Source organism: Emydura macquarii, unplaced genomic scaffold (assembly GCF_026122565.2).
Source record: "Emydura macquarii macquarii isolate MOO-44397 ecotype Brisbane River unplaced genomic scaffold, CSIRO-AGI_Emac_v2 contig_2473, whole genome shotgun sequence".
Lineage (NCBI taxonomy): Eukaryota > Metazoa > Chordata > Testudines > Chelidae > Emydura > Emydura macquarii.
The window spans coordinates 7808059-7832732 of record NW_027132610.1 but is presented as its reverse complement, the minus strand read 5'-3'; the positions used below and the strand labels follow the sequence as shown (position 1 = coordinate 7832732).

Genomic DNA, 24674 nt, shown 5'->3' with positions numbered 1-24674 from the left:
CCATTTATGAGTCCCTCACAGAGTCAACATCACCAAAGTCAAGCTACAGCATGAGAAGTCCCACTGGGGCTGCAGCTGATGGAACGATCAAGCTACCATCCACTTTTGCTGCACATGAGGTGGGGTGGGTGCTGAACTGCGCCACTGCAGCAGAGAGGAGGGTCAAACCATCACAGGTTTTGGGGTGGTGGGTCACATGGAAGCTTCTTCTGCTCTGAAGGCAGCCTAAATCTTCACCGCCAAGGTGGGAGGTGAGGCAGAAGGGCCACCAAAGAAGATGATGTTGGCTGGTGTGTAAGCAGACAACTCGTTCCTCCTGCTGTTTGAATCATGGTGGCAGGAGAAATAACAGCCCAGGAATGCCCCTGCAGGCTAGGAGAAGCAGTTGTCCCAACAACAGTCTGGTTTCACAGGAGGAATAGTATCCCACTACAGACAGATCTCTCCCAGCCAGCGCACCCCCTGGAGTCTTCAGAGCTGTGGAAGGGGCTTGTGACAATACAATACAACCACTGCTTCCCCTCAAACCCCTGTCCAATATGATAGCTGATTAAAATTACAAGTCAAGATGATTTAGCAGATTATCTATATTGTGTTTGCATGCAGAAGTTCTTGAACGTCTCCTTTTAATGTCAAAGGGCACCTTTCTTACTATGCTAATTATTCATTCAAAACCAATTTTCTGCTGCAATAAAGACACCCCAAGCTAGTTTCATTCTTTAGTATTTGCTATTAAATGAATACATTTTTTGGCAATTGGAAGACACAAAGCCTATTTTAGCAGCTATTTGTATAGGACAAGTTGATGGAAACAAATTCTATAAAACTGATGAGCAAGTATCCTGATTAGTCCATCTTTACAAGAAAATGAAGCAGAAGGAAAAATTAGAGAGATATTGTATGAGCTTAGCTATTACATAGTAGTTCAAAAGCATCAGGTTTTTTGATTTATGTTACTATTTAGCAAACAAGATAATCAAGCTAAAAATAAATTAGCAGCAAAATTCATGCAATGTATTCTAAGGAAAGAAACACAAAGGCTCAAAAGTGATACTTTATTCATATCTGTTACTTTTACATAACCCAGAGTAGGATATACAAAGAGATAAAAATGACCTAAAAGTAAGTTAGTTTACACATCACTAAATTCAATTTAAATTTGTATTGATAAAATACTGAATGGAGATGACAAAATACTCCAAGTTTAGAAAAACAGCTTAGCTACTATGGCTGAAAAATTCCAGTTATCTTTAACTGATCACAAATTATCACTTGTTTTATGTTTATCATTTTAAACTAAATTGATGCATATTACAAAATTTCCATGGTACACTGAATCTCTGTGCTCATAAAATATATTTTTTGTCATATCAAATTTCATTACAATGGAAAGAATTATTTGTGATGTCAGAATATTTCACACCAACACATATAAAAAGAATATTGAAAGTACCTCTCCCATCCATATAGTGACACTGGATAACACTGCAGTATTAGTTGCACTTTTATCCATTTTATTTGCTCACACACAGAATCATTTTGGTGTGTTTTTCAAGCTACTGTATAACAATTATATCCTTCTGACCAACACAAACAACATCTCTCACATGTTAATGAGGGACCACCAAACCAGAAGCAGAATTTAGCTCTGTACTTTAAGGCAAAAAGCAATCCTAAAAGGTGTTGAGTGCCCTTGTCTCCCACTGAGTAATGGGAATTGCGGGCGCTCACCATTGTTCAGCATCTTACAGGGTAAGGCCCTTAATGGGCAGTAAAACACAAACACTGAGGCAAAGGCATTTTTGCCACACTATTATACATCAAAATCAAATCAGAAACTCGCATGCAGATTAAACAATAAAGCAGCCAATAATTTAGTATGTGAATATTGTGACAGGCTGAATTTTATTTTCTTTGGACAAAAATAAAAAACTGCTGCGTGTGAATGAAGATAAAGGTTAGATGTATGTTCTTCCCTTCCTTCTTAAGAACAGAAGGGCCTTGCAGACCAAAAGAGCTTTAACCAAATATCTGACCTGGAATTATACAGATCTCTTCCGTTACAAAGATTAAAATAGTAATCTACTAAGGGAAAAAAGACCAACCTTTACCCCTCATACACACAACAACAAAAAAAGCTGTATTAGGCAAGGAAGCAGTCTGAGTTGCAGTGTACACAGAAAAAAATATGAAAAGGTTTCAATACTGTATTGAATAAACTGAATTATTTTTAAAGGGACAGAAAGGGAGCAAAAGCAAACTGTATGGTAGCCTTTTCTATAAGAAACTCAAAATATTTACATACAGTAACTAAACACCAATTAAGCCACTTGAATGAGTGCTATAAGAAACTGAAATGACATTACATGACTAGACACACATCATATAAGTAAAAGCCTATCCTCATATATTTATATCTACAGGAATAAAAAACTAAGTTTAGTACTTGTGAAATGTATCCAGTTGCTAGCACTGAACTGAAGTAGTTCCATTCATCCACGTAACAGCCATAGTATTAACAATAATAGAGTAAACTTCTCATATGTACTGACCATGTGGCTCCACCCAGGTCTCTAAATACTACTTCGGAGTAACAGGGCATTTCAGTCTTCAAGTATAGTCAATTCATGTCCTGAGACTGCCAAAAAGAGAGTGTCAATTCCAATTGTAGGTTTTGTAATACAAATGTGACCTCTATATACCGAACTCAGACCACCCTCTTATTTTTCTGTCAATCCACCAGTCAGCAACCTCCTGCTACTGACTGAGTCATCCAATCCTCTTGCAAAAATAACTAGTGAATCCTGAATTTAGTTGCTGTCAGTTTGTTATATTTTAAGGTTGATATGATTAATTTCTGAAAATTGCTAAAAAGGTGACATTAAGGACCTGAAGACATTGCCCAGTCATCTATCGTTGACTCTCCTTAAAGACCTACATAACTAACAGCCAGACAGTTTCACAAGTACCTATTCTGCAAAATTATAAAGAATAAGATGTAAAGTAAAAATATATTCTATACCTTCATGATCAAGAAAGTAAAACAAAATGCTGGTTTTGTAACAGTGCAACAACTGCAGCCTATTTTGTGTGCAGCACATGATTTGCTACATTTAGCGGCACTTATGTATTATGCAGTAAATACTGAAAATAAGACTGAATTTTTGGATCTGCATCAGTATAATCACATTATTATTACAAGAGTTGCTAAGCTAAAGCATTCCACCAATTCGTTTTTAATACTTGGATCACTAGTTTTAATACATTTCAACACCCTGCCTTTGTGATGATTGAAGCAAAGCATTTAATGAATTCTGCTGGTGCACTTGGACAGGTCTCAGTCTGACCAATCATTTTCATCAAATTCTGAATCATCATCAGAATCACTGTACTCCACAGCAATGCGCCTTGAAAGAATTGTTGCCACATCATTTCCAACAGGTTCTCGCTTTGCTTCTTGTTCACGTTGCTCTTGTACCTTTTTCAGCTGAATTCCTGTAGACAGGTAGAAAATTATATTCAGAAACAGTTCTTCAAACCTAAAATATAATTTAAGGTTGTTGCTGAGTTTTATATTTGAACTAAAGTTGAGAGGCATTTCCAGCAGGAAAAGGAAAAAAGACAGACTGGATGGAAGTCATGAGAACTTTCCTGGGAAAGACAGAAAGTAGACTGAAATCAGTCTTTTCAAGAGCATGTGCCCATAACCTTCTCAAAATAGCCTGCTAAGGTTTAAATTAAAGCTCTAAAAGACTATAGGGCCCTTTCAGTGGGAGTGATTTCAAAATTGTGGGCGGAAGAGGAGGTTACTTACCTGTAACTGGAGGTTCTTCAAGATGTGCGGTTCCTATCTGTATTCCAACGTGGGTGCACATGTGCGCCATGCACCGGAAGGTTTCCTAGCAGTATCCATTGACCTGCATATGCGTGTTGTGTCCCCTCATGCTCATAGCCAAAGGATATAATAGGCGATGCGGGTTGATACCTCTCCAGTGACCCTCTTACTACTGAGTTGTCCAGTCTGCAGCAGAGGGGATGGAGTTCGGGTATTGGAATACAAATATGAACCACACATCTCGAAGAACCTCCAGTTATAGGTAAGTAATCTCCTCCTCTTCGTCTTTGAACGATGGTCCTTATACGTATTCCAAACGTAGGTGAGTAACAAGCACTGATCAGCACAGAGTGGCTGTGAGCATACAGGAGGAAGTGCCATCTGTAGTACAGAGTGGCTCACTGCAGTGTCCCACAGCTGCTCCTTGGGTGATGGCACAGGGGGATGTGAATGTGTGGATGGAGCACCATGTTGCTGTACGACAGATGTCCTGCCATGAGACGTCTGCTAGGTGGGTTGATTTGGCTGCTTGAGTTCGCATAGAGTGCACTATGAGCTTATCAGGAGGCAGTACATTCATAGATGCACGCGGAGATCTATTTGGAAATCTGTTGTGAGTTGAGGGCTTGTCCCTTGGATTGGTCAGCAATAGCTACAAACAGTTTGGCTGATGTGCAAAAGGCTCGGGTCCTGAGGAAGAAGAATGCCAGTGCTTGGCAGATGTCAAGGGAGCGTAGGATCTTGTCTGCATGGAAAGCATGTAACATGACGATAGGTAGGTGGACACACTGATTGACGTGGAACTCCGATACTGCCTTTGGGAAGAACTTAGGGTGGAGCTGTAAGGAAACTTTTTCCTTGTGGAATACAGCGTAAGGTGGTTCAGCCATCATGGCTGCTAATTCACTGACTCATCTAGCTGAGGTAATGGCCACTAAGAACATAACATTAATGGAGAGTTAGGAGAGAGAGCACACTGCCAATGGCTCGAAGGATGGCTTTGTGAGGTCAGATAAAATGAGATTAAGGTCCCAAGGGTATGTGGGAAGGTACTGAGGAGACCTTTCATGAAATGGACTGTGGTAGGGTGCATGAAGACAAAGGTGCAGTCTACAGAGGGAAGAAAGGCATTGAGTGCTTCCAGTTGGACCCGTACAGAACTGAGGACAGGCCCGATGCCTTGAGCTCTAAAAGGTATTCGAGCATGAAGGGTATGGATATTGTAGTCAGTGGGTGTTGATGATGGTGAGCCCACAAGGTGAAGAACTTCCATTTAGCTTGGTAGCAGACCTGGTGGATGCCCTCTTGTTTGGTTAAGGATGTGGAGCAGCAGGGTGATGCATGCCCTGTCTACCCTCATCCAAGAAACAGGCCGTGAGATGAAGAGGGCTCAATGGGATGCCGGATCTGCCCCAGATCTTGTCTGAGGAGATCCAAGAGTGTTCAGAGACGGAGAGATGTACAGGTGGAGAGTTTGAGGAGGTCCATTAACCAAAACTAGCAGACCAGAATGGAGCTATGAATATTATGGTAGCTCGGTCTCATCAAATATTGCACAGCACTTGTGGAAGGAGGGGAATGGGAGAAAGGGGCAGCAGAGGTCTCTCATCCAGGAGAGAAGAGCGTTGCCTTGTGAGCCATGCCCTATGACTCCCCTGGAATAATAAAGCTTCCAAGTCTCGCAGGAGATGAAGAAGTCCCACTGTGAGGTGCCCCATTGGTGAAAGAGATATTGAAGAGTGCCATCATGCACTTCCCACTCGTGGTTGAGGAAGAGTGTCCTGCTGAGTGCATTTCCAAGACATTTTGGGTGCTTGGAAGATATGTAGCTTGGAGTGTTATGTGGTGTTGGATGCACCAATTCTAGAGGTGGATGGACTCACTGCAGAGGGCGGGAGGCCTGGTGCCCCCTGATTATTTATGTACAGGATGTAATGTTGTTGGAGACCAATTAAACATGGCGTGATTGGATGAAAGGGAGAAATGCCTGGCATGCTAGACAGACTGCCCTCAGCTCCAGCAAGTTTATATGAATCCTGGCCTCTTGTGGTATCTAGACCCACTGGGCTGTATGATGGTCCAGACAGGCTTCCCAACCTCTGATGGAGGCATCCATTGTGATGTAGCCCACAGGATGGGAGAGATGAAGGGGGTACCAACCATAACCTTGTAAAGATTGGTCCACCATGTGAGGGAGGCCAGAACAGTCTGGGGAACAATGACTCTGGTCTCTATAAGGTCTGTCCTGGGCCTGTAGATAGACATGAGCCACATATGGAAGCAATGCATATGCAGACATGCATGTGGTGTGACCACAGATACAGCTGCCATATGACCAAGGAGAGAGAGAGCGAGAGAAACACAATGGCGGACCATGGTGAGTAGCTTGTGACATATGTCTGCAATTACAGCCATCAGTGTTGTAAAGTGGTCCACCGGGAGGAAGGCTTGTGCAGCAATGGAGTCGAGCAATGCTCCAATAAAGTGGATTACCTGTGTCGGTACGAGCACGGACTGTCTTGTTGATGCAAAGCTGAGAGTCATCAGAAGAGCATGAACGGTGACAATGGTGGAGGTTAGTTGTGTTGGTATAGTGCAGTCAGGAGCCAGCTGTCCAGGTAGGGGTATCCTGAGTTGCCAAGGTGGTGTATTTGTGCTGCTACAAAGCTGAAGGCTTTTGTGAAGACTCTGGGAGCCACTGGGAAGATCTGGAATTGGTAGTGGTCACGTCCTACCCAGAAATGGAGGAACTTGCAGAGGGCTGGGTGAATGTTGACATGGAAGTATGTGTCCTTCACGTCAAGAGCTGCTAACCAGGCCCCAGGAGGGAGAGATGGGATACTTGATGCCAGCATCACCAGATGAAATTTGGATTTTCTGATAAAGGTGTTCAGGAGCCAATGGACGAGAATGGGGCAGTGTCCTCCACCTTTCTTCAGTATGAGGAAGTATGGGGAGTAGAAGCTCAGTCCCGTGTAGGAAGATGCCACCCACTCTATGGCTCCCTTTAAGATAAGAGCATCTGCTTCCTGTTGGAGAAGGCCTTGAAGGGAAGAGTCCCCTGGAGGTGTTTGGGGAGGGGCTGATGCGGGGGGAGAGGGAGAAGGAAAGAAATTCTATGGAGTATCCATGGTGGATGACCTCCAGTACCCAATGGTCCGTGGTGATCTTGCCCAAATTGTGGGTGAATAGGGCAAGATGGCTCCCAAAGACAACATGGGGTGCCATGGGTGTCAACTGGGGAAGATGACAGTTCTCGACAGACATGTCAGAACTTGTGGTACTTTGATTGTTGGTGTGAAAGAGTTGAGGAGGTAGCTATGGTGGAGGGTATGGATTACTGTCTCTGAGACCAATTGTCATTTGTATGGGGCTTCCTGTTGCCGCTGGCTGTATGCCAACTAGGGTGCATACAGGCAGGGATGGAACTGGGGTGGCTGTTGCTTGTGCTGTGGAGGCAGGGTATAGATCCCAAGAGATCACAGTGTGGCACTAAAGTCCTTCAGACAGTGAAGGGACTTGTCCGTCTTTGCACAAAACAGCTTGTCCTCCAAGGAGAGGTCCTCAATAGTGATTTAGACCTCCCAAGGAAAGCCTGATGCCTAGAGCCATATAGGCTCATCTTATGACTAGGCCACTTGCAAGGGATTGGGATGATGCATCGAATGCCGCTTGGAGGTCCACCCTGGTGACTAGGCACCCTTTATCCATGAGCTGCTGAAACTGTTGCTGTTGGTCTGGTGGTAGCTTGAATAGTTGTTAAAATCGTTCTTGGCTAGCAGAGCCTGGTAACTTGCAATCCTAAATTGCAGCACTGTTGAGGGGTAAACGTTTCTCCCCAGTAGGTCCAAGCGTTTAGCCTTCCATCTTGAAGTATCAACTTGTTTGTTTTGTCATACCCACTATGTTGCTGCATGTACTATGAGAGATCTGGGAGGCAAGTGGGAAAAGACAGTCTGTCCGCTTAGGTGGGATAAAGTATCCTCCCCTCAGTCAGCTTTAGCGTTGGACACATGAAGCAAGGGTTTGCCTTACAGCTCATGCTGGCTGAAGGATGGCCTTATTGATAGGGAGTGCCACCCTAGATGGTCCCTGAGGTTGGAGGATGTCCAGAAGCTGGTGTTGCTGGTCCCGAAACTCCTCCAGCAGTATGCCCAGATTCACTGCGACACACTGCAAAAAGTGCAGTGAGCCCCGTGGGTATTGGTACCAGACCCATGCTGCTGGGTTGTATGCTGGCAGGTAAGATGTTCAGGGGCACAAATCAGAGCGGCGCTGAGATATTGGGAAGGAAGAGGATTCTGACTCCAATTCTGTGATCAGGGGAACTGGTGGCGTGGGCAGGCCTTGGTGTGGCGCCAGCAGGGACCTGTCCAGCAACAACAAGAGTGGTTCATCCGTTGGAGTGTGGACCTCGCGAGTGAGCTGGGGTCTAGAAAGAATCTGGGAGGGAGGGTAGGGGAACACCAGTTCTGCTGAGGAGAGAAAAGGCTCCAGACATCCAGGAGTCGAAGGGGTGCCTGTGGAAACACCCAAAGGTCGAGGTGGCATCAGCGGGGCCAGTTGGTTCAGATGGTGAGGTGGTGGCGGGACGGGCTGGTGAACACTCCAGAGTACCGAGGTGGTTGCTGGTAGTGCTGGATCCTTTTTTGCATTTAGCTTTCCCCTTGACACAGGGAAGCTTGGGCGCCAGTGCAGAGGTCACCACATGCAACATCTCAGCCCAGCCTGGCATGGCTCAGGGAGGAAACACTGTGCTTACTAGTAGTCTGCTTTGTCACCTGCTTTTGTGCCCGTGAGAGTGCTTGCTGCTCTAATGTCGGGCCTCATCCTTAACTGCCGGATCTGGAGCATGGGAAGTGGCTGGAGGGGCGCTTACTGCTGATGATGGTCACTGTACCAGCATTCCAATGGTCCTGGATCTGACCGTGCACGTGGTCGCATTGCTTCCTCCATGAAGAACTTGCAGAGGTGGTGCTCTCGAGTTTCCCGGGTCTGAGAAAAGAACAACTTGCAAATCGAGCACCACGTCGTGATATGAGCCTTGCCAAGGCAATCTGGTGCTCATCGCTCATAGAGGAGCATTGTGGGCAGGACAGAGTTTTTAAAGCCCTAAACACCAGAACGCAGGCCATAGTCCTGAGGGGTAGGAGGCAGTCCCCGGTGGGAGAACTAACTTACCACTAATACTAAACTACTATCTACAACTAGAAATGACTACAAGAACTATAAACAACTAGATATGACAAAGTCCCTCTTTTAGTAATAACTAAGCACGCAAAGGAACAGGGGTTCCAACTCCGGCCATGTGGTGGTAGGAGGGAACTGGAAAAGTATTGCCCCGCATGGCCTCTTACACCCTTGGCAGCAAGCACAAGAGGATGCATGACACGTGCAGGTCAATGGACACTGCTAGGAAAATCTTCCGGCTCCAGTGCATGGCACGCATGCACACCCACATTTGAAATACATATAGGGACCATCACTCGAAGAAGCAGCATTTTAAAAGGTTATGCTTTTTAAAGCAAACATAACTGAATGAAGGCTGTAGCACCTGATTACCAAACATTTCTCAATGGTTAAAAAAAGCCAAATCAAATACAGTGGAATCTATGTTTGGATTTCACAGCTGTTGCAAGGGATCCCATGAAACCTGAACACTTTTTAAAAGGATACTTCATATACTGAAGATCAATAAAAGTTTTAATTCAAACAAGCACCTGAATTCATCTGAAATCATTTGTAGACCTGGGAACATGTGACTTGGTTTACAGACCCCACACCCAGGATTTGGGAAGGAGAAGGTTAACACTCTGAGTCAAGGCATACCAAAGATGCATGCCCAAAGACCAGGGACTGCCAAGATACCAGGGCTGGACCAGTTGTAATGAAGTATTTCTCTCAGCAAATTATAAAGGTGAAATTGTGGCTTATTGGTAACAGCAGCCATGTAACACAAATCATAGGAGACATTATACTCTTACTGTGTCAAAGGAATAGCTCTTCAACTCTCTTTGTTCACTTACCCATACGAATAGCAGCAAGAAGATCACTTCGAGCATCACTGATTGGTGGCTGTGTGGGTTCATGTCGTTTTGCCTCAGGAACTGGAAAAGCATGCATTGGGGAGGACGTGAGAGATGAACCTGCAGCAGGAGGACCTGGCGGGGGAGGAGGTGGGCCAGGGGGAGGGGAAGCTGTAACTATAAGCCCAGAAGGAGGAGCAGCAGCAGCATAGGTAGATCCAGTCACTACTCCAGAATGGGAAGGTGGCACAGGAAACTGAAGAGGACTAACAAAAGCAGTTTGTGCTGAAGGAATCATAGGGGGAAGCGGAGTGGGGGGAGGAGGTCCAGTAGGATTATAATAATCCACCATCTGAGCTGGGAGCATCCTATATAAAAAAAGAACAAAAATAACTAAAGAACTGAAATATTTGTCAGTAAGAAGAGTGCTGTTCTGAAATCATAAAAGTATTTAAACACTTAGCACTTACACAGTGATCAACCTTTAAAATGTGCTCATTTTGCCTCAGATAACATTATCTTTCCCCAGCAAATTCCTTAGACTTTCATATAGGGAATATTGCAAATACTGTGATAGTATTGTATTGTTATCCAAGGCAGTTGAAATTTTTAAAGGCAACCACTATATCGGGCTTTTCATATTCAAAGAGCTTCACAAATACTGGGTGAATCTACCTTAATTCTCAATACCCCTGTGAGATAGATAAATAGATGTATTTGTTTCTAAAAGAATCATTTTAACCTCTCATGTATGTGATGTGGGAAATAATGTCATTCATATATGCATCTATTTCTATTCTTTTACTGCAGTTTTGAATATTTTTCAGTGCACTACCCTGTAGCTACTGTTCATCATATACAAGAAAATCTTGCCATCATCATCTCATTTGACAATGCATTGAAAGCTTTTAATGTTTTACAGCCATATCAATGTAGCCATGTTAAATACATTGTTCAGTATTTCAGTTTTTGACATTTCCCCTCCTCCATTTAGTTCACACGGTTAAATATACTTTGCAAATACCAACCTTACTGAAGTGGTAACAGGATTAGTTATATTTGTACAGAGTTTTGAACACACAAAACAACTCCTAAGTACTGTATTATGATTAAAAAATGCACATCCTATTGGTCTTTCCAGGAACCCAAACTAATAAATCTGGAGTTTTACCCATAGTCTGCTGGTACCAAAGGTACAGAGGTGCGTGGGCCATCTGAGGCCTGGGGTGGAGGTGGAGGTGGTTGTTGAGGTCTGTTTAAGGTAGCATGCCGCAGTGTGGTGGAAGATGGTCTATATTCATGCTCAAGGCCCTGGTTTACACCCATATACTGTGGTCCATCTCCTGCTCCATATGACGACATTACTGGCTGCTGATGGAGGGAATGATTTGGAGTAGCAGGATAAGAATAATCTGTAACATCGGATGCATGGGACCTAAAATTAAAAAGTAAACGGGATGGGGTGGAACAGAATTCATGAGTGTAGCTGAACACTATCTGAACTGCTAAGCAGTAAGGCTAAAGACTGCATTGGGAATGACTTTTCTTGCAATGGGTTTCCCTGTTTTCATTATCAAGCATTTGTCAGACCATGGAAATTACAACAGCAGCAATATAATTATTAAGGAAACAGTCAGCCCCTATTCAGACTCATGTAACTTCAAAATGAATTCATCTGACAAATCAGAGTACACAGAGACTAAACCCTAATCTGGAGGGCTTGCATCTTTTCAGTACTTTGGCATATTAACTCTGTGACTGAAGAATAAATCAAATTAAATTAAAAAAACAAAGCCAATAACAATTTCTTTTTATTTTTTAGTCCTCTCCCAATTGCAAGGAAAAACTGATTTTTTTGACAGCATACAATTAATAACTATGGGCAACCAGCTAAGTATTGACAATGAAAGCAGAAAGAGAAAGCAAGAATGGAAGCAGTCAGTTATATAGAAGAATATATTTTACCAAAGCAGAGAGAACCAATTTCAAAAGCTTAATCTTTAAAGGCTTTCTTTCTTTCTTTGCATAAGTAGGTTGGCTAGAAAGGCTGAGAGATATTGAAAAATGCAAATATTATTAGTTGAGCAGAGAGTTCATAAAGATGCAAAGTCTATGATGCTTTGTCAAATGAGCCCAAGAGAGGGAGCAAAAGGATCTCTTCATCCCATAACTGCACAGAGCCATACTGCATTAGTAACAGTTGTGCAGCTTGTCACTTGGTTAAAACAGAGTCAGTAAAATGATGCACGTCATCTCTCAGACTGGAAACAAGGCAAGCAACAAAAAGCCAGGGTTTTGAGTAAAACAAAATGACACACCCTTTGGGCATTTTGTCCTTTTTCATGCTTCCTGCCTGCTCCAGTTTCTTTGCGTCACTCATGAACTCAATACCCATTTTCCTTCTTTCCCACTCTTCTTTTCTTGTTCTTACTTTTCGCACATTTATTTGTTGGTTTCTATTTGGATTCAGCTTGTCTCTCTCTCTCTGAAGCACAACAGGTATAACATAAATGCATTGTAATAAGTAGACAGTTTTGAAACTTGGATTTCAAACTTTATGGCTTTGATTGGGCCAGCAAACTAGCAAAGGCTTTTGCATTTAAGCTCTGCATTAAACTATAACAATACCCCTGTAATGATATGAATACAAGCATTTCTTTGTATTTTGTCAAAAATTTACAACAAAGCTAAAGAGATTTATTTTATGAGTTAGTTTATTTATAAGCATTTCTATTTGCACTCATCACCGTAAGACAACTTTTATGAGAATTGGACTTACTTCTACGATTACTTTTATAGCTTCATTCTCACAATAGGAAAGTAGATCAAGATAAAAGGGTACATGATACAAATTACTAAATCTCTTCCTCATTCTACAGCAGCCCCAAAGCTAACCCATGGTTAAAGTGCAAATTTCTGCAATGCAGTGTTGTTGTAGCCATGACAAGGTGGGTGAGGTAGTATCTTTAACTGGACCAACTTCTGTTGGTGAGAGAGACAAGCTTTTGAGCTACATAAAGCTCTTCTTCAGATCTGAGAGAGGTAACTCAGAGTGTCATAGCTAAATACAAGATCAAACAGATACAATACATGAAACAGATTCTTGTATTTAAGCTGTGACACTCTGAGTACCTCATTCAGATCTGAAGAAGAGCTCTGTGCAGCTCGAAAGCTTGTCTCTCTCACCAACAGAAGTTGGTACAATAAAAGATATTACCTCGCGCCCCCCCTTGTCTCTCTAGATTTCTGCAATACAGTCAGGTATTTGATTCATACAAAATTCATTGTTCACATTAACGCTATCAACATTCAAAAATTTGAATGGGATAGTACAATGTTATATCCAACTCGATACTAGAAATAATCCCTCCTTCCTGCACCCACCCCAAAATACCCTAGTTCCTAGTGGTGGGTCTTTACAGTTCCTGCTTGGGGAAAGCTACATATTGCCACTGTTTCCCTGAGGTTGCTTTCTTCACATTATAAAACTTTGCATATAAAACATGATGAACACATGTTTTGACCTTACAGGGAAATAAAGGGGGGGTGGGGGAAAGGTAAATTAAATGTGGCTCTTTAATCTCAAGGTCCCTGGAAGCAAGAAGATAGGACTAAATAAAGACTTAGAATGTGCAAAGGAAGAAGTTCAGAGATGCAATAAATCTACATCTTGCAGTTGAGTAATGGGCACTGATGTCATCCCATCAGTTCAAGCAGGCCTGGATTAACCATTGTGCATGTGCACAGAGTCCCCATCTCAGAGCACCCCCACCACTATGGGCTGTAAAGAACTGCAGGCATACACCAACCAAGGCAAGGAAGCGGATGGGGTGGGGCAAAGGGCCCTGTCTGCATGCTCTGGCGAGAGCCAAACAGGCCAAAGCAGGGAGCTGGGCCAGCCCCATGGGACAGGAGCTGCAGCAGGGTGAGTGCAGGACAAGCTCACTCTCCAGTGCCCTCCTGGAGCCCCTCCCCCAAAAACACAAAATCGCCATAGTGAACAGGGCCACAAAGTTCTTTTTTCTGGCACTAAATTCAAGCAACCTTTTGAAAATACCAACTTAAAAGAACGTTGCATAAAAAGAAAAATTAGAAGTGATTAACAGGACACATTTTTGGCATTAGAAATTACAATAAACTAAAATAAACTCCTGGTAAAATATACAGACAAGCAGGGGGAAGTCTGAACACAAACTTTTGGAAACTTAACACTGATAGAAAAAAAAACAACTTTAGCAGATTTTCAACTTCACCTGGCAGAAGACTACAGCTCACAAAAAAAATTCAACATTGTAGAAACAATGTTCTGAACAGATTCCTCTCCTTAATCACAACTATGTATTGAACTGAAAACATCAATCCATTCTTGATCAGTAGCTGTTGCTCAATGGCTGCAGCAAGTAAACAACCTAAACGTTTACTGGAATTGTGAAATAGTTCGGCTTTTCACTAGATTCCAATTATTTACTCTGTTTCTTCCTCCTGTCAATTACATACAACACACAGAACAAATGTTAAGAGAAAAATTCTCTACCTAGGCCCGCTTGGTGAACAGACTCAGATGTTAGGTTCTCCCTTTGTGTACAGATCGCCCACTGAGCTCAAAGTGAGTTTCATATACATTTCATATTCATCTACAGAATACTGAAGATGAGCTGTGTTGTGCGCATCTGAGAGATTTTTGTTCAAAGTGACTTGTTTTAAGCAATAATGATGCATCTGGTTTTGTAGCTTGCTTTTATAAAAAAGTAGAATGATAATAAATAATTGGTCCCCAATTATAGCATCCCACTAAAGGCAAAATTATATGCATCACCAGTTATTTAAAATATTTCTCACCTAAATAGAAAAATATTTGAAGATCTCAGATGACTAGATCCTGAAAGGATTAATAGTCATCTTGCATAAAAAACCAATATGTACGATAAAATGTACCAAGGTCGAAATGAAGGAAGAGACACTGAAAATAACAATTAAATACAGATCTAAATCTTTCTTCAATTACACCTGTTCAAAATACAAAAATAAAATATGTAGAAAACACCATCACACTAGTTCAATACAATAAAAGTTCCAATAACAAAAAATATATAATTAGTACACATTTCTTAAATTTCACAGTGCTTTAAAAGAGAACAGGTTTAAAATGTTTATTGTGTCTTTTCTATACTAATTGTTATATTCTCAATCTGAGGCTATGCAGAATCTCTGCACATATAACTATAATATAGCAAAACGCTTGTTGTAAACAGACCTAGTATCTGGGGACAGTGATCCCTCTGAAGATGCTCCATGGTACACACTTTGAGATAACCTGTTGTCAGGTCTAAGCTCTTTGTCATATGCCATCATATTCCACTCCTGCCGCCTGTTCCTGGCTTTTCTAACTTTTTTCACCTCACGGGTTGTGCCATCTATACGCTTTTGCTCCTAATGTTCAAAGGGGAGAAAGCAAGCATGCAAAAGAGAGAAAAAAGGAAAGTAAAAGAGCAGGTTAAAATGCAGTTAGCGTGCATCGAAATAAGACTAGATTTACAGATGAAGCCAACTCTACCTAAAATTTTCTCTGTAGTAACAATGACAATGAATGAGTTAAATATCTCCTTATACTATGAACCTCACAGAAGGTAACAATGTTATTCATTACTGTACTATTACTTCTTTGATATACGTTAAAATTTTCTAAAAAAATCTAATTATCTTCACCTACTATTTTCCCCACAGTAAACAGAATAATTGTGACTGATGTAAAAAGATACATTTTAAAAATCTTTCCCAACAATACATGACAATTATTTATTCAGACAACTGTAAAATGCATCTGGTAAGACTTCTCAGACCTACAAATCAGTCTTGTAAATATACATGTAAAACTAGATAAAAATGAATTGCATACAAAACACCAGTTGTTTTGCATGCCTATAAAACACCTCGATTTTTGGAAAAGTGATAACTCTGTCCAGCTGCTATTACATGCCAAGATTTGAGCTTTCTTTTTGGAACTCATTTGTCCTTTCATGTCTGAAAAACAAGTAACAAAGAACAAAATTCCTCCCACTCTCTCCTTTCTCATTATCTTATAGGAAATGAGTCACAGTAATCATACTTGCAAAATGTCAGTAGTTAGTTCAGTAATTTATTTGATCTCAAAGCTATCAGGATAAATCAGTCTGTTTCATATAGTTGAGATTTTGGTGTAAAATTCTAAGTGCTTTTAGTGAATTCTTTCCTTTTTCCCCTCCTTCACGTATATATTGTAGTTCTTTCACAAACATCCACAACCTCATTCCGTATCAACCTTTCACTATTTAATTTGCATAAAGATATGCTCAGTACCCAACAAATAGCAAGAAGCTGACAAATGTATAAATATATCTTGCTTCTGTCTCTTTTGTCTAGCATTTACTTGGTGGCTCTGTTTTTCCATTATTCCGCCTACAAGTCTTATGATTTCAAATCATAAGGGTGGGAAGAGGGTTTTTTCTTCTAACAGTTTGATACTAGCTTTTTGGCTGCCAACAAAATATGATTTATCAGAACAGAGTGATGGTTATATTTCATTGAACACCAAGTAAAATTACTACAGGTTCACTGAGAAGCAAGCATTTTATTTGTTGAATCTGTTCCCTAAAAGCAAACCATAATCCCGGAAATGGACCAGTACTCCCATCAAACAGGAGAAAAAAATGACATATCTTCTCATGTTCTCTCCAGCATAGCTCAATAGAGATATTTTTTTCCTACTGGTGTCAAACTACTGCTGAATAACTTGGAAAGTTTTCTTGCATTATACAACTAATAGAGACTGTCCACCATTCTTCCATGTTGTCTTTTCTTGTATCTCTTTCCCTACAGTTTTTTCAAGAGATTGTGTATGTATATATGAAGGGACTGTTGTATTTAAAACTCTATTTGTATTAGTTATAGGAAATAAAAAGATTTCTAACAGTTCAGTTTTTGTGGGTATCCTATATATGTGCTCATTCTTAGACCCTAGAACTAGATAAATTTCTAATTTACCAATACTGATAGAATATTAATTGAGGATTGTTAAATTGTTTTTAATCTCCACATAATCCAAAGTATTTTTTCTCAAAAAGCTGATATGATAGGAGGTAGGTCCTGAAAACCTAAGTCAGAACTACCTCCAAGTTAATGTTTTTATTCCAATGTCCAAATTTTTCAATATGGGAGTCATAGGAGGTTAAACAGTTAAATTCAGTGCATACTTTATTTCAAATATTTAAAGTTTTGATGAGTGACCAGTGGTGACTTTATGCCATAGGCGTGGTGGTCCAGTTTAAAAAGAGAAAATCTGGCTGTGGCTTAGCTGGGTTGGTTTTTTTTTTGTTTGCTTTTAAAAATTTGGGACCTTTATAATGGTTAATTTGGACTTTGTGACCAATCTATAATAAATTTAAAAGAGTAGGTCTAGTAATCCTTTATGTTTGGTAAAGCCATACCCTTCCAATCTTTTCATTGTGCAAACAGAGTTGCAGCTCTACCCTATGTTATCCCATATTAAATTCATCACTGTGTTATGCATTTCTTGTAGGTTTTTATACAAGAGAAATATTGGCAGTTTGAACAAAATATGATCACTTCACGAGGATAATTACTTTATGATGATAACATTTTAAAAAACGTAGAGAAGTTTTTTTTTTTAAATCAGATTTAGTAAGCCGTCAGATTCAGGTTGTTCCAGATTATTTAATATTTGTACCTTCATTGAATGAGCACACTGAAATCTAGAGTTGGATAACATTTACCTCAAACTTTTTCTGATTTACTGGTTCACTTTAAATCTGGACACTTCTCCAAAACATTAAATTTCATTCAAAAGGATTGGGAAGGTTTGTTACAACACAGAACTACCTCTGCATATAGGGCAGTTTTATGTAGTCCTCTATGAATAGTGACATTTCTCTTTATTAATGTGTAAATGCTGGGCAAATAATTCCCTTGCAGCTCTGGTGATGGATATGTGGGGTGATGAATGCAGAACGCTAAAGGATATTACTTTCAAATTGAACTGCAATTAGAGTGGTGTCTGTCTCTCTCTTTTTAAATAAAATGTAGTAGAAGCCATGTAGACAAGCAGGTGCTACAGATTAAAGATAGGGAAGGAGCGTATAGGTTGACTTTCAGAAGAAAGTACTTCAGTAAACATGGCAAGCGTATTGTTAGAGAACACGGAGGGAAAAATTAACTTCAGCATAACACTTGCATTAAGAGTTAGCAAAAATTATGCATAAAAAGCATCTGCAATGAAGTGATTGGGGTGATATAAATAAATAGCTTCAGCATGTATCCACAATACTTTGAAGAAATTTAAAAAGTTCACCAAAAATATGTATTAACTTGACTTCACCAGTTTATAGCATAATATCAAATCAGAGATCACTGACTGACTTTTTAAATACAATTGTAGAAAATAACAAACAGCTTGTAATCAAAATTATTAGTTAAAACAAGGTGTGTTATTCTTCAGGAGGAATACAGAAGAAAAATTGGAAAGTGGGAGAGAAGAGAGACCTTCATTTTTTTCTGCAAAAACTTGTTGATGATTGCAATAATACTCATTAAAATATGCTTGATTCACAATTTGATTGTAGGTTTAAAAACAGTGAAACAGAAACGTTGATAAACACAAGTACACTAAACTCTAGTTCGTTACCCTACTTTGTGTGCAAAGCATAACAGTGCAGAGCAGGAGGATGCATGGAGGATTTTAAAAAATTACACTTTTGTTTGGAGAGAAAACTGTCATTTGAAAGACCCAGCTTATTAAATTTTCATGTATGCCTGACAGAGATTCCATTGCCTCCATGAGAGTGTCCTAATCCTCTAAAAATAGGAAAAACAATGGATAAAAGGTCTCAAGAACTTCTTGAAGCCAATTCCTCAGCCATTGAAGGCAACTGATCCACAGATACACTGAAAACCTGATTCTGTGAGTGATGGTCATCTTTTATCCTTCACTGACTGCAACTGAAGTTGAGGCAAAGAAACTCACAGGATTAGATCTTAAATTAGCATTCTATTTGGATGTCTGGTTTTTAGCAGACTACACATAATTCTCCTTTAGAAGATTAGTAGAGATTTTTCTTTTATAAGATACACGTCATTTGTGAAATTCTCATGTACTAAATTCTAAGTGAAACTTCAGCTATAAAATGTAAATGAATCAAAATCAATTCCATTACAAATGGCTGCCATTGCCATTTGGCTAAATACACTCAAATACGTTTAAAAAGTTGCCATTCAATGAAGTGACTTAGTATTTTCATGCTGTCTGTAAAAACTGCAAATGCTATGTTAATAAGATTTGTAACAGATCTTAATATTCTTGAACTTTGTTCTAGTGAACGTATAGTATTTAAGATAAACAAAATACATTCAATCTGTAATCTGAATTACAATTTTTCTCTTAGTCCATGTAGGGTCTACTTTTGACCAACTAGTTAGTTAAGAAGAAAGCAACATTCTTAAAAGTGCACAGCTATTCAGTAGGGATGGATAATTTGTCTTAAATACATATGAAGTGTAAAATATAAGCAGCACTGGGACCTGAAAGGAAGCCATATAAAAAGAGATATAAGTAAGAAACTTAAGAAATATTCCTTTAGTGGAATTCAAAACAAAAAACACAATTCTTCAACTATCAAAAAATTTGTCATCTTTCCAACAACATTCTAAGGGCCTAGGATAATTTAAAATGCATGCCTTCACACTGGCATCAGGAGATATTTGATATGTTTCTGTCAATCATCTGAGATAATGCCATATTACTCATAGCAGCTTTATGTGTTTGCTTTTTCAGATTGGTTTACTCAATTCTAGTGACTCATAAGGTAAAACTGTGAAGTTATCAAGGCTATTTTTGGAATTTTACTATATGACCCTTACCAGGAATACACCAGATCATAATTTGATGTTTTCTAAATGATCTTTTGACAAAAGTGGAAAATGAAAAATTTACTTGATTTTTTCAGTTGATCGGTTTTCCTGCTCTTCCCTTTTTCAGAAATAAAAGGTAAAAAAAAGAAGGGACAAAAGGAGTGGAAAAGAAAAAAAAATAAAAATAAAAATGTGATCAACTATTTTCTATAAAAATGGAAATGAAAAATATGAAATTAAATTATTCCTTTTCTAACCTGAAAAATGAAAATTACTTCAAAGTTTGTCACACAAGTGTTTTTCATTTTTCAATAAGCTCTGATTCTCTACTTTGCATGCATTTTCTATCAGTAAGTTCCCCCCACTACAAAAACAGTCACCAATATCTTCAATAATGATGTTTGTACATCTATTTAATGTGCTTTTCTACCTCAGATGAATTGTGCCTTCCACAAAGGTAGCATTTTTGCAGGCTTCTTGTACCACCATGGCACTTTTAATGCATTTGAACAGTAACCTCCATGTAGAGCTGTCTGGCTCTAGACAGTTTGCAGTGTAGACCTGTCTGCTCTCCCAATGCATGTCCCTACTGGGAGAATTGCTTGTAGCTAACAATCTTCAGGTGAGTAAGCCTACTGACCAATCCCCCCAGTTCAATATATTTTTATTCTTTGTGGGCATGCATCTCACCTCTCTTCTAATGGCAGGATTCTTTTTAGGCTCTATGAGCAGCAATGGGAACAGCAGTTCCACTTTACATTAGTGTTCACAGCCCTGGTGAGTGTTCTGTGTGATTTATGATGCTTAGAATACAGTAGGGTCATAAGGAGTGAATTTCACTTTCTGAATCTGGAGGAGTGAAGTTTCACTATGGTGATGCTTCACTTTGACTTAGAGGCAGGTGACATATGTGCATTCTAAGTTTTAACATGCGACTCTCCAAATCAGTAGTCTGATAGTCCTTGCTTGGAGCTCCTTTCTAGAATCCTTTAGCCCCATTAGGCCCCTTGCATGATATCCAGGAGGGCACCATGCTGGATAAGACAGGCAGTTGCTGCTTCATCTACCTTTTCTTTTCACTCTCCTTTGTTGGGACTACCTGAAGAATCTTATGGCCCTCCCGCAGCTTCCTCAAACCAATCAGCAGCAAAGAGAAAACATGAATAAGTATCCACTAAACTCTTCATCCCATGCAAGCTAAAGACAAACACTTAAAAGAAATACATATACATCCTCATGATAGATGAAGCACAAGTCTCTGGTCACTGCTAGTCAAATGCCTGAACACTTTAGGAAAAATTTGGAAGATTCTTCTCTATGAAGAACTTTACTTTTTTTTTTTTTTTTGGCTTTGAGGGTTATCATTCAAAGATTATCATTCCTAATACATACACACTCCAGTTGCTGATCCATGAAATATCTGTGCCACATTATTCAGCAAGTCTTCCAACAGAAGCAGAAACGTGAAGAATCACAATTAAATAATATATATAAAGAAGTAACGGCAATTATCTGAAATTTATGTTTTCCTGTGGGAGTGGGGTAGCTGGCTAAAGAACTACTAATAATGAATATAAATATAAAGAAACATTATAAAACATTACAATTCAAACTTTATTCCTTCTAGGGCAGATACTCTCCCCATTGACGCAAAGCATGCTGATTTCCTACTAAAAAGCATATAATGGCAAGGATTTAAAGATAACTATAGTTTTGTTTCATTCCATTTTCAAACCTCAAAGCAAAAAGCATAAATTGTAATAAAAATTCTAACACTAAACCTACTATTACAGCCATATCTAAGTAGCAAAAATACTTCAGACATATTCATAAGCTAAGCACAACTTAGCTAGGTCTGCCTGGAAAAGTGCACATGCATAAATTCTGTACATATATTGCACACATTTTTATACTGCTATTTACCTTTTGTCTCCTCTTCTCTTTTCGTTTGTCTTCTGTGTCTTGTAACATTTTTTCTTTCCAAAGATCAAAAAAATAGGAGGGATCAGTATAGAACTTCAAACCATCCTTCTTATCATCTCTGTAAACACAATAGAACAAAAGCTAAGAAAATATCAATAATAGGTTATTTAAAACTCAAGCAGCTCAGCTTTGAGGTTTGTTGGTTTAAGCTTAGTTCCTCCCTTTCCATCATTTAACTGTAGTAGGCCAAATAAAGTACACGGCACATAATTTTAGTTCAACAGCTATGAAAGATCTCCAGACCAATGTCATCTGTGTAAATAAACTTCATTAAAATATATCTGACAGAATTAGAAGAGTACAGTAAAGCAAAATCTATACAGTACACTGTAACCAAGGTATAATTATGCAGCACAAACAGATACCCAAAGTACTTCATTATTCAGCTGTTTATGGACACTGGATTAATAAAATTTTATGTCGCTGAAGTAAAATTAAATATTCAGCAATTAAAATTATCTATAATTATACCGTCAAGGTAATGATGCAAAAAAATACACTGAAATCACTCTGATATATGCATGCAGCCGATGAAGTGGGTTTCTGCCCACAAAAGCTTATGTCCAAATAAATGTGTTAGTCTTTAAGGTGCCACAGGACTCTCGCTGTTTTATTCTGCTATATGTTATTTATATAGAATTTTTTCAGAAGTACTGAAGCACAAGTGTGTACTTTTTGCAGAAATTACAAGGCATCCTGTTATAAGCATAACCAATGTTTGTTATATTTAACAATCACTCATATTTAAGCAATCTAATCCCCAAGACTTTTTAGAGAAGAAATGATAATGTATTGCCCAGAATACCTAGAAAAAGACTTAAAAATTAAGATTTTTTTTAAGCAGACTATTATAAATCAGAGAATAAAGTCCTGCTAACCGCTGCTTACTGTACCCATCTATTTGCCAGGAAAAAGTCAGGTAATGAAAACAAACAGCAGCAGCAGCACCCAAAGCTCAAGATAAACAGAATACAATGGTAATTACTGTACTTTGTCACTGAGGATATAAATACTATAATCTCATTTCCTGGTACCAACTAGGTACAAATTTACATTATTCTGAAATGGGATGATTTCAACAAGAGTGTAGGAATAGAGTACAATTTCTGATCACAACTGTATGATAGCTTACATATTTTACAGTATGAAAATTCAATTTCCCATTCAGTAAAATCCAGAAAAACAGGGTTACTTACCAGTAACTGTTGTTCTTTGAGATGTGTTGCTCATATCCATTCCAATATAGGTGAGTGCGCGCCTCATGCACTGGTTCCCGGAACTTTTTTCCCCTTAGCAGGCCCCGTAGAGTCAGCTTAGGCGCCCCATGGAGTACCGTGCTCATGCCATGGTACATAGGGCACCGCCGACCCCACAAGCCCCCAGTCCCTTCTTTCTGCCGATTTCGACAGTGGGGACGAAGGGTGGGTGTGGAATGGATATGAGCAACACATCTCGAAGAACAAAGTTACTGGTAAGTAACTCTGTTTTCTATTTCGAGTGATTGCTCATATCCATTCCAATATAGGTGATTAAACAGCCATACCTTGGAGGCGGGTAGGACTCAACAGCGAGCTGCTCTCATTAGAACGGCCCTGCCAAAGCTCACGTCCTCTCTCGCCTGCTGCATGATGGCGTAGTGGGACGTGAGGGTGTGGACCAACGACCAGGTAGCTGCTTTGCAGAGGTCCTGCAGGGGCACTCTCTCCAGGAAGGCTGCCAACGAGGCTTGGGCTCTGGTTGAGTGTGATGACATAGCTCCAGGAAGCGGCACCTTCGCCCGCTCGTAGCAGGTCCTGATGCAGGCGGTGATCCAGGCAGAGATGCACTGGATGGAGACAGGTGAGCCCTTCATCCGGTCTGCCACCGCCACTAACAGCTGCGTCGACTTCTGGAACGGCCGTGTTCGCTCAATGTAGTAGGCAAGGGCTCGTCTCACGTCCAGCGAGTGCCATCTCCACTCCTCCTCCGAACCATGGGGTTTAGGAAAGAACACAGGGAGGAAGATATCCTGGTTATAATGAAACTGGGACACCACCTTGGGCAGGAAGGCCGGGTGGGGTCTCAGTCGCACCTTGTCTTTATAAAGGACAGTATAGGGGGGCTCCGAGGTCAAGGCCATTAACTCGGAGACCCTTCTAGCCGATGTGATGGCCACCAGGAAGGATACCTTCCACGAGAGGACGAGCAGCGGGCATGTAGCCATGGGCTAGAAGGGGGGTCCTGTCAGGATGGTGAGGACCAGGTTCAGGTCCCAGGGAGGCACCAGGTCACGAACCTGTGGGTACAGCCTCTCCACCCCTTTAAGGAACCTGATAGACATGGGGTGTGAGAATAATGACCTCCCTTCCATGGGCTGGTGGAAGGCCGAGATGGCCGCCAAGTGCACCTTCAGGGAGGCCAGTGCTAAACATTGGAGCTTCAAATGGAGCAGGTACTCCAAGATCGCCTGTATGGGCAAGCAGCTCAGTGGGATACCCCGCAACTCCGCCCAATAGGTAAACCGCTTCCACTTGGCCTGCTACACCACCTGAGTGGAAGGTTTCCTGCTGCTGAGCAGAACCTGTTGGACCTGTGCCGAACAGGCTCTCTCTCCCTCCATCAGCCACAGAGTCTCCATGCTGTCAGGTGGAGGGAGTCCAGGTCCGGGTGCAGCAGGCGACCCTGGTCCTGTGACAGCAGGTTGTAATGCCTTGAGAGTGGCAGCGGCAGGGCAATGGACAGATCCAGCAGCACGCTGAACCAGTGCTGTCTTGGCCAGGCTGGGGCGATCAGTATGATGTCCGCTTTGTCTCTCTTGATCTTCAAGAGGACTTTGGGCAGTAGCGAAATGGGGGGAACACATACATGAGGGTCCCTGTCCATTCTATAAGGAACGCGTTGGAAATGGAGCCCGGCTCGCGACCCTGGAGTGAGCAGAACCCCGGGCACTT

General features: G+C 40.6%; 1 protein-coding gene across 3 annotated transcripts in view; it reads right to left on the bottom strand.

The window, feature by feature from the left end:
• Positions 1-1047: 1047 nt before the first annotated feature.
• The window catches only part of WASF3 (WASP family member 3), a 164515-nt gene continuing 140888 nt past the window's right edge, over positions 1048-24674 (bottom strand). For 2 of the 3 annotated variants that reach the window (XM_067562904.1, XM_067562905.1), the window contains 5 exons: positions 21685-21802; positions 15116-15291; positions 11033-11296; positions 9862-10229; positions 1048-3495 (listed from right to left, as the gene is read on the bottom strand). In XM_067562904.1, coding sequence (XP_067419005.1) covers positions 3338-3495; positions 9862-10229; positions 11033-11296; positions 15116-15291; positions 21685-21802 — 1084 coding nt within the window. In that variant the 3' untranslated portion in view covers positions 1048-3337. Of the gene's footprint in view, positions 3496-9861; positions 10230-11032; positions 11297-12179; positions 12347-15115; positions 15292-21684; positions 21803-24674 lie in introns of all 3 variants that reach the window. The other variant, XM_067562906.1, reaches the window with a different exon arrangement.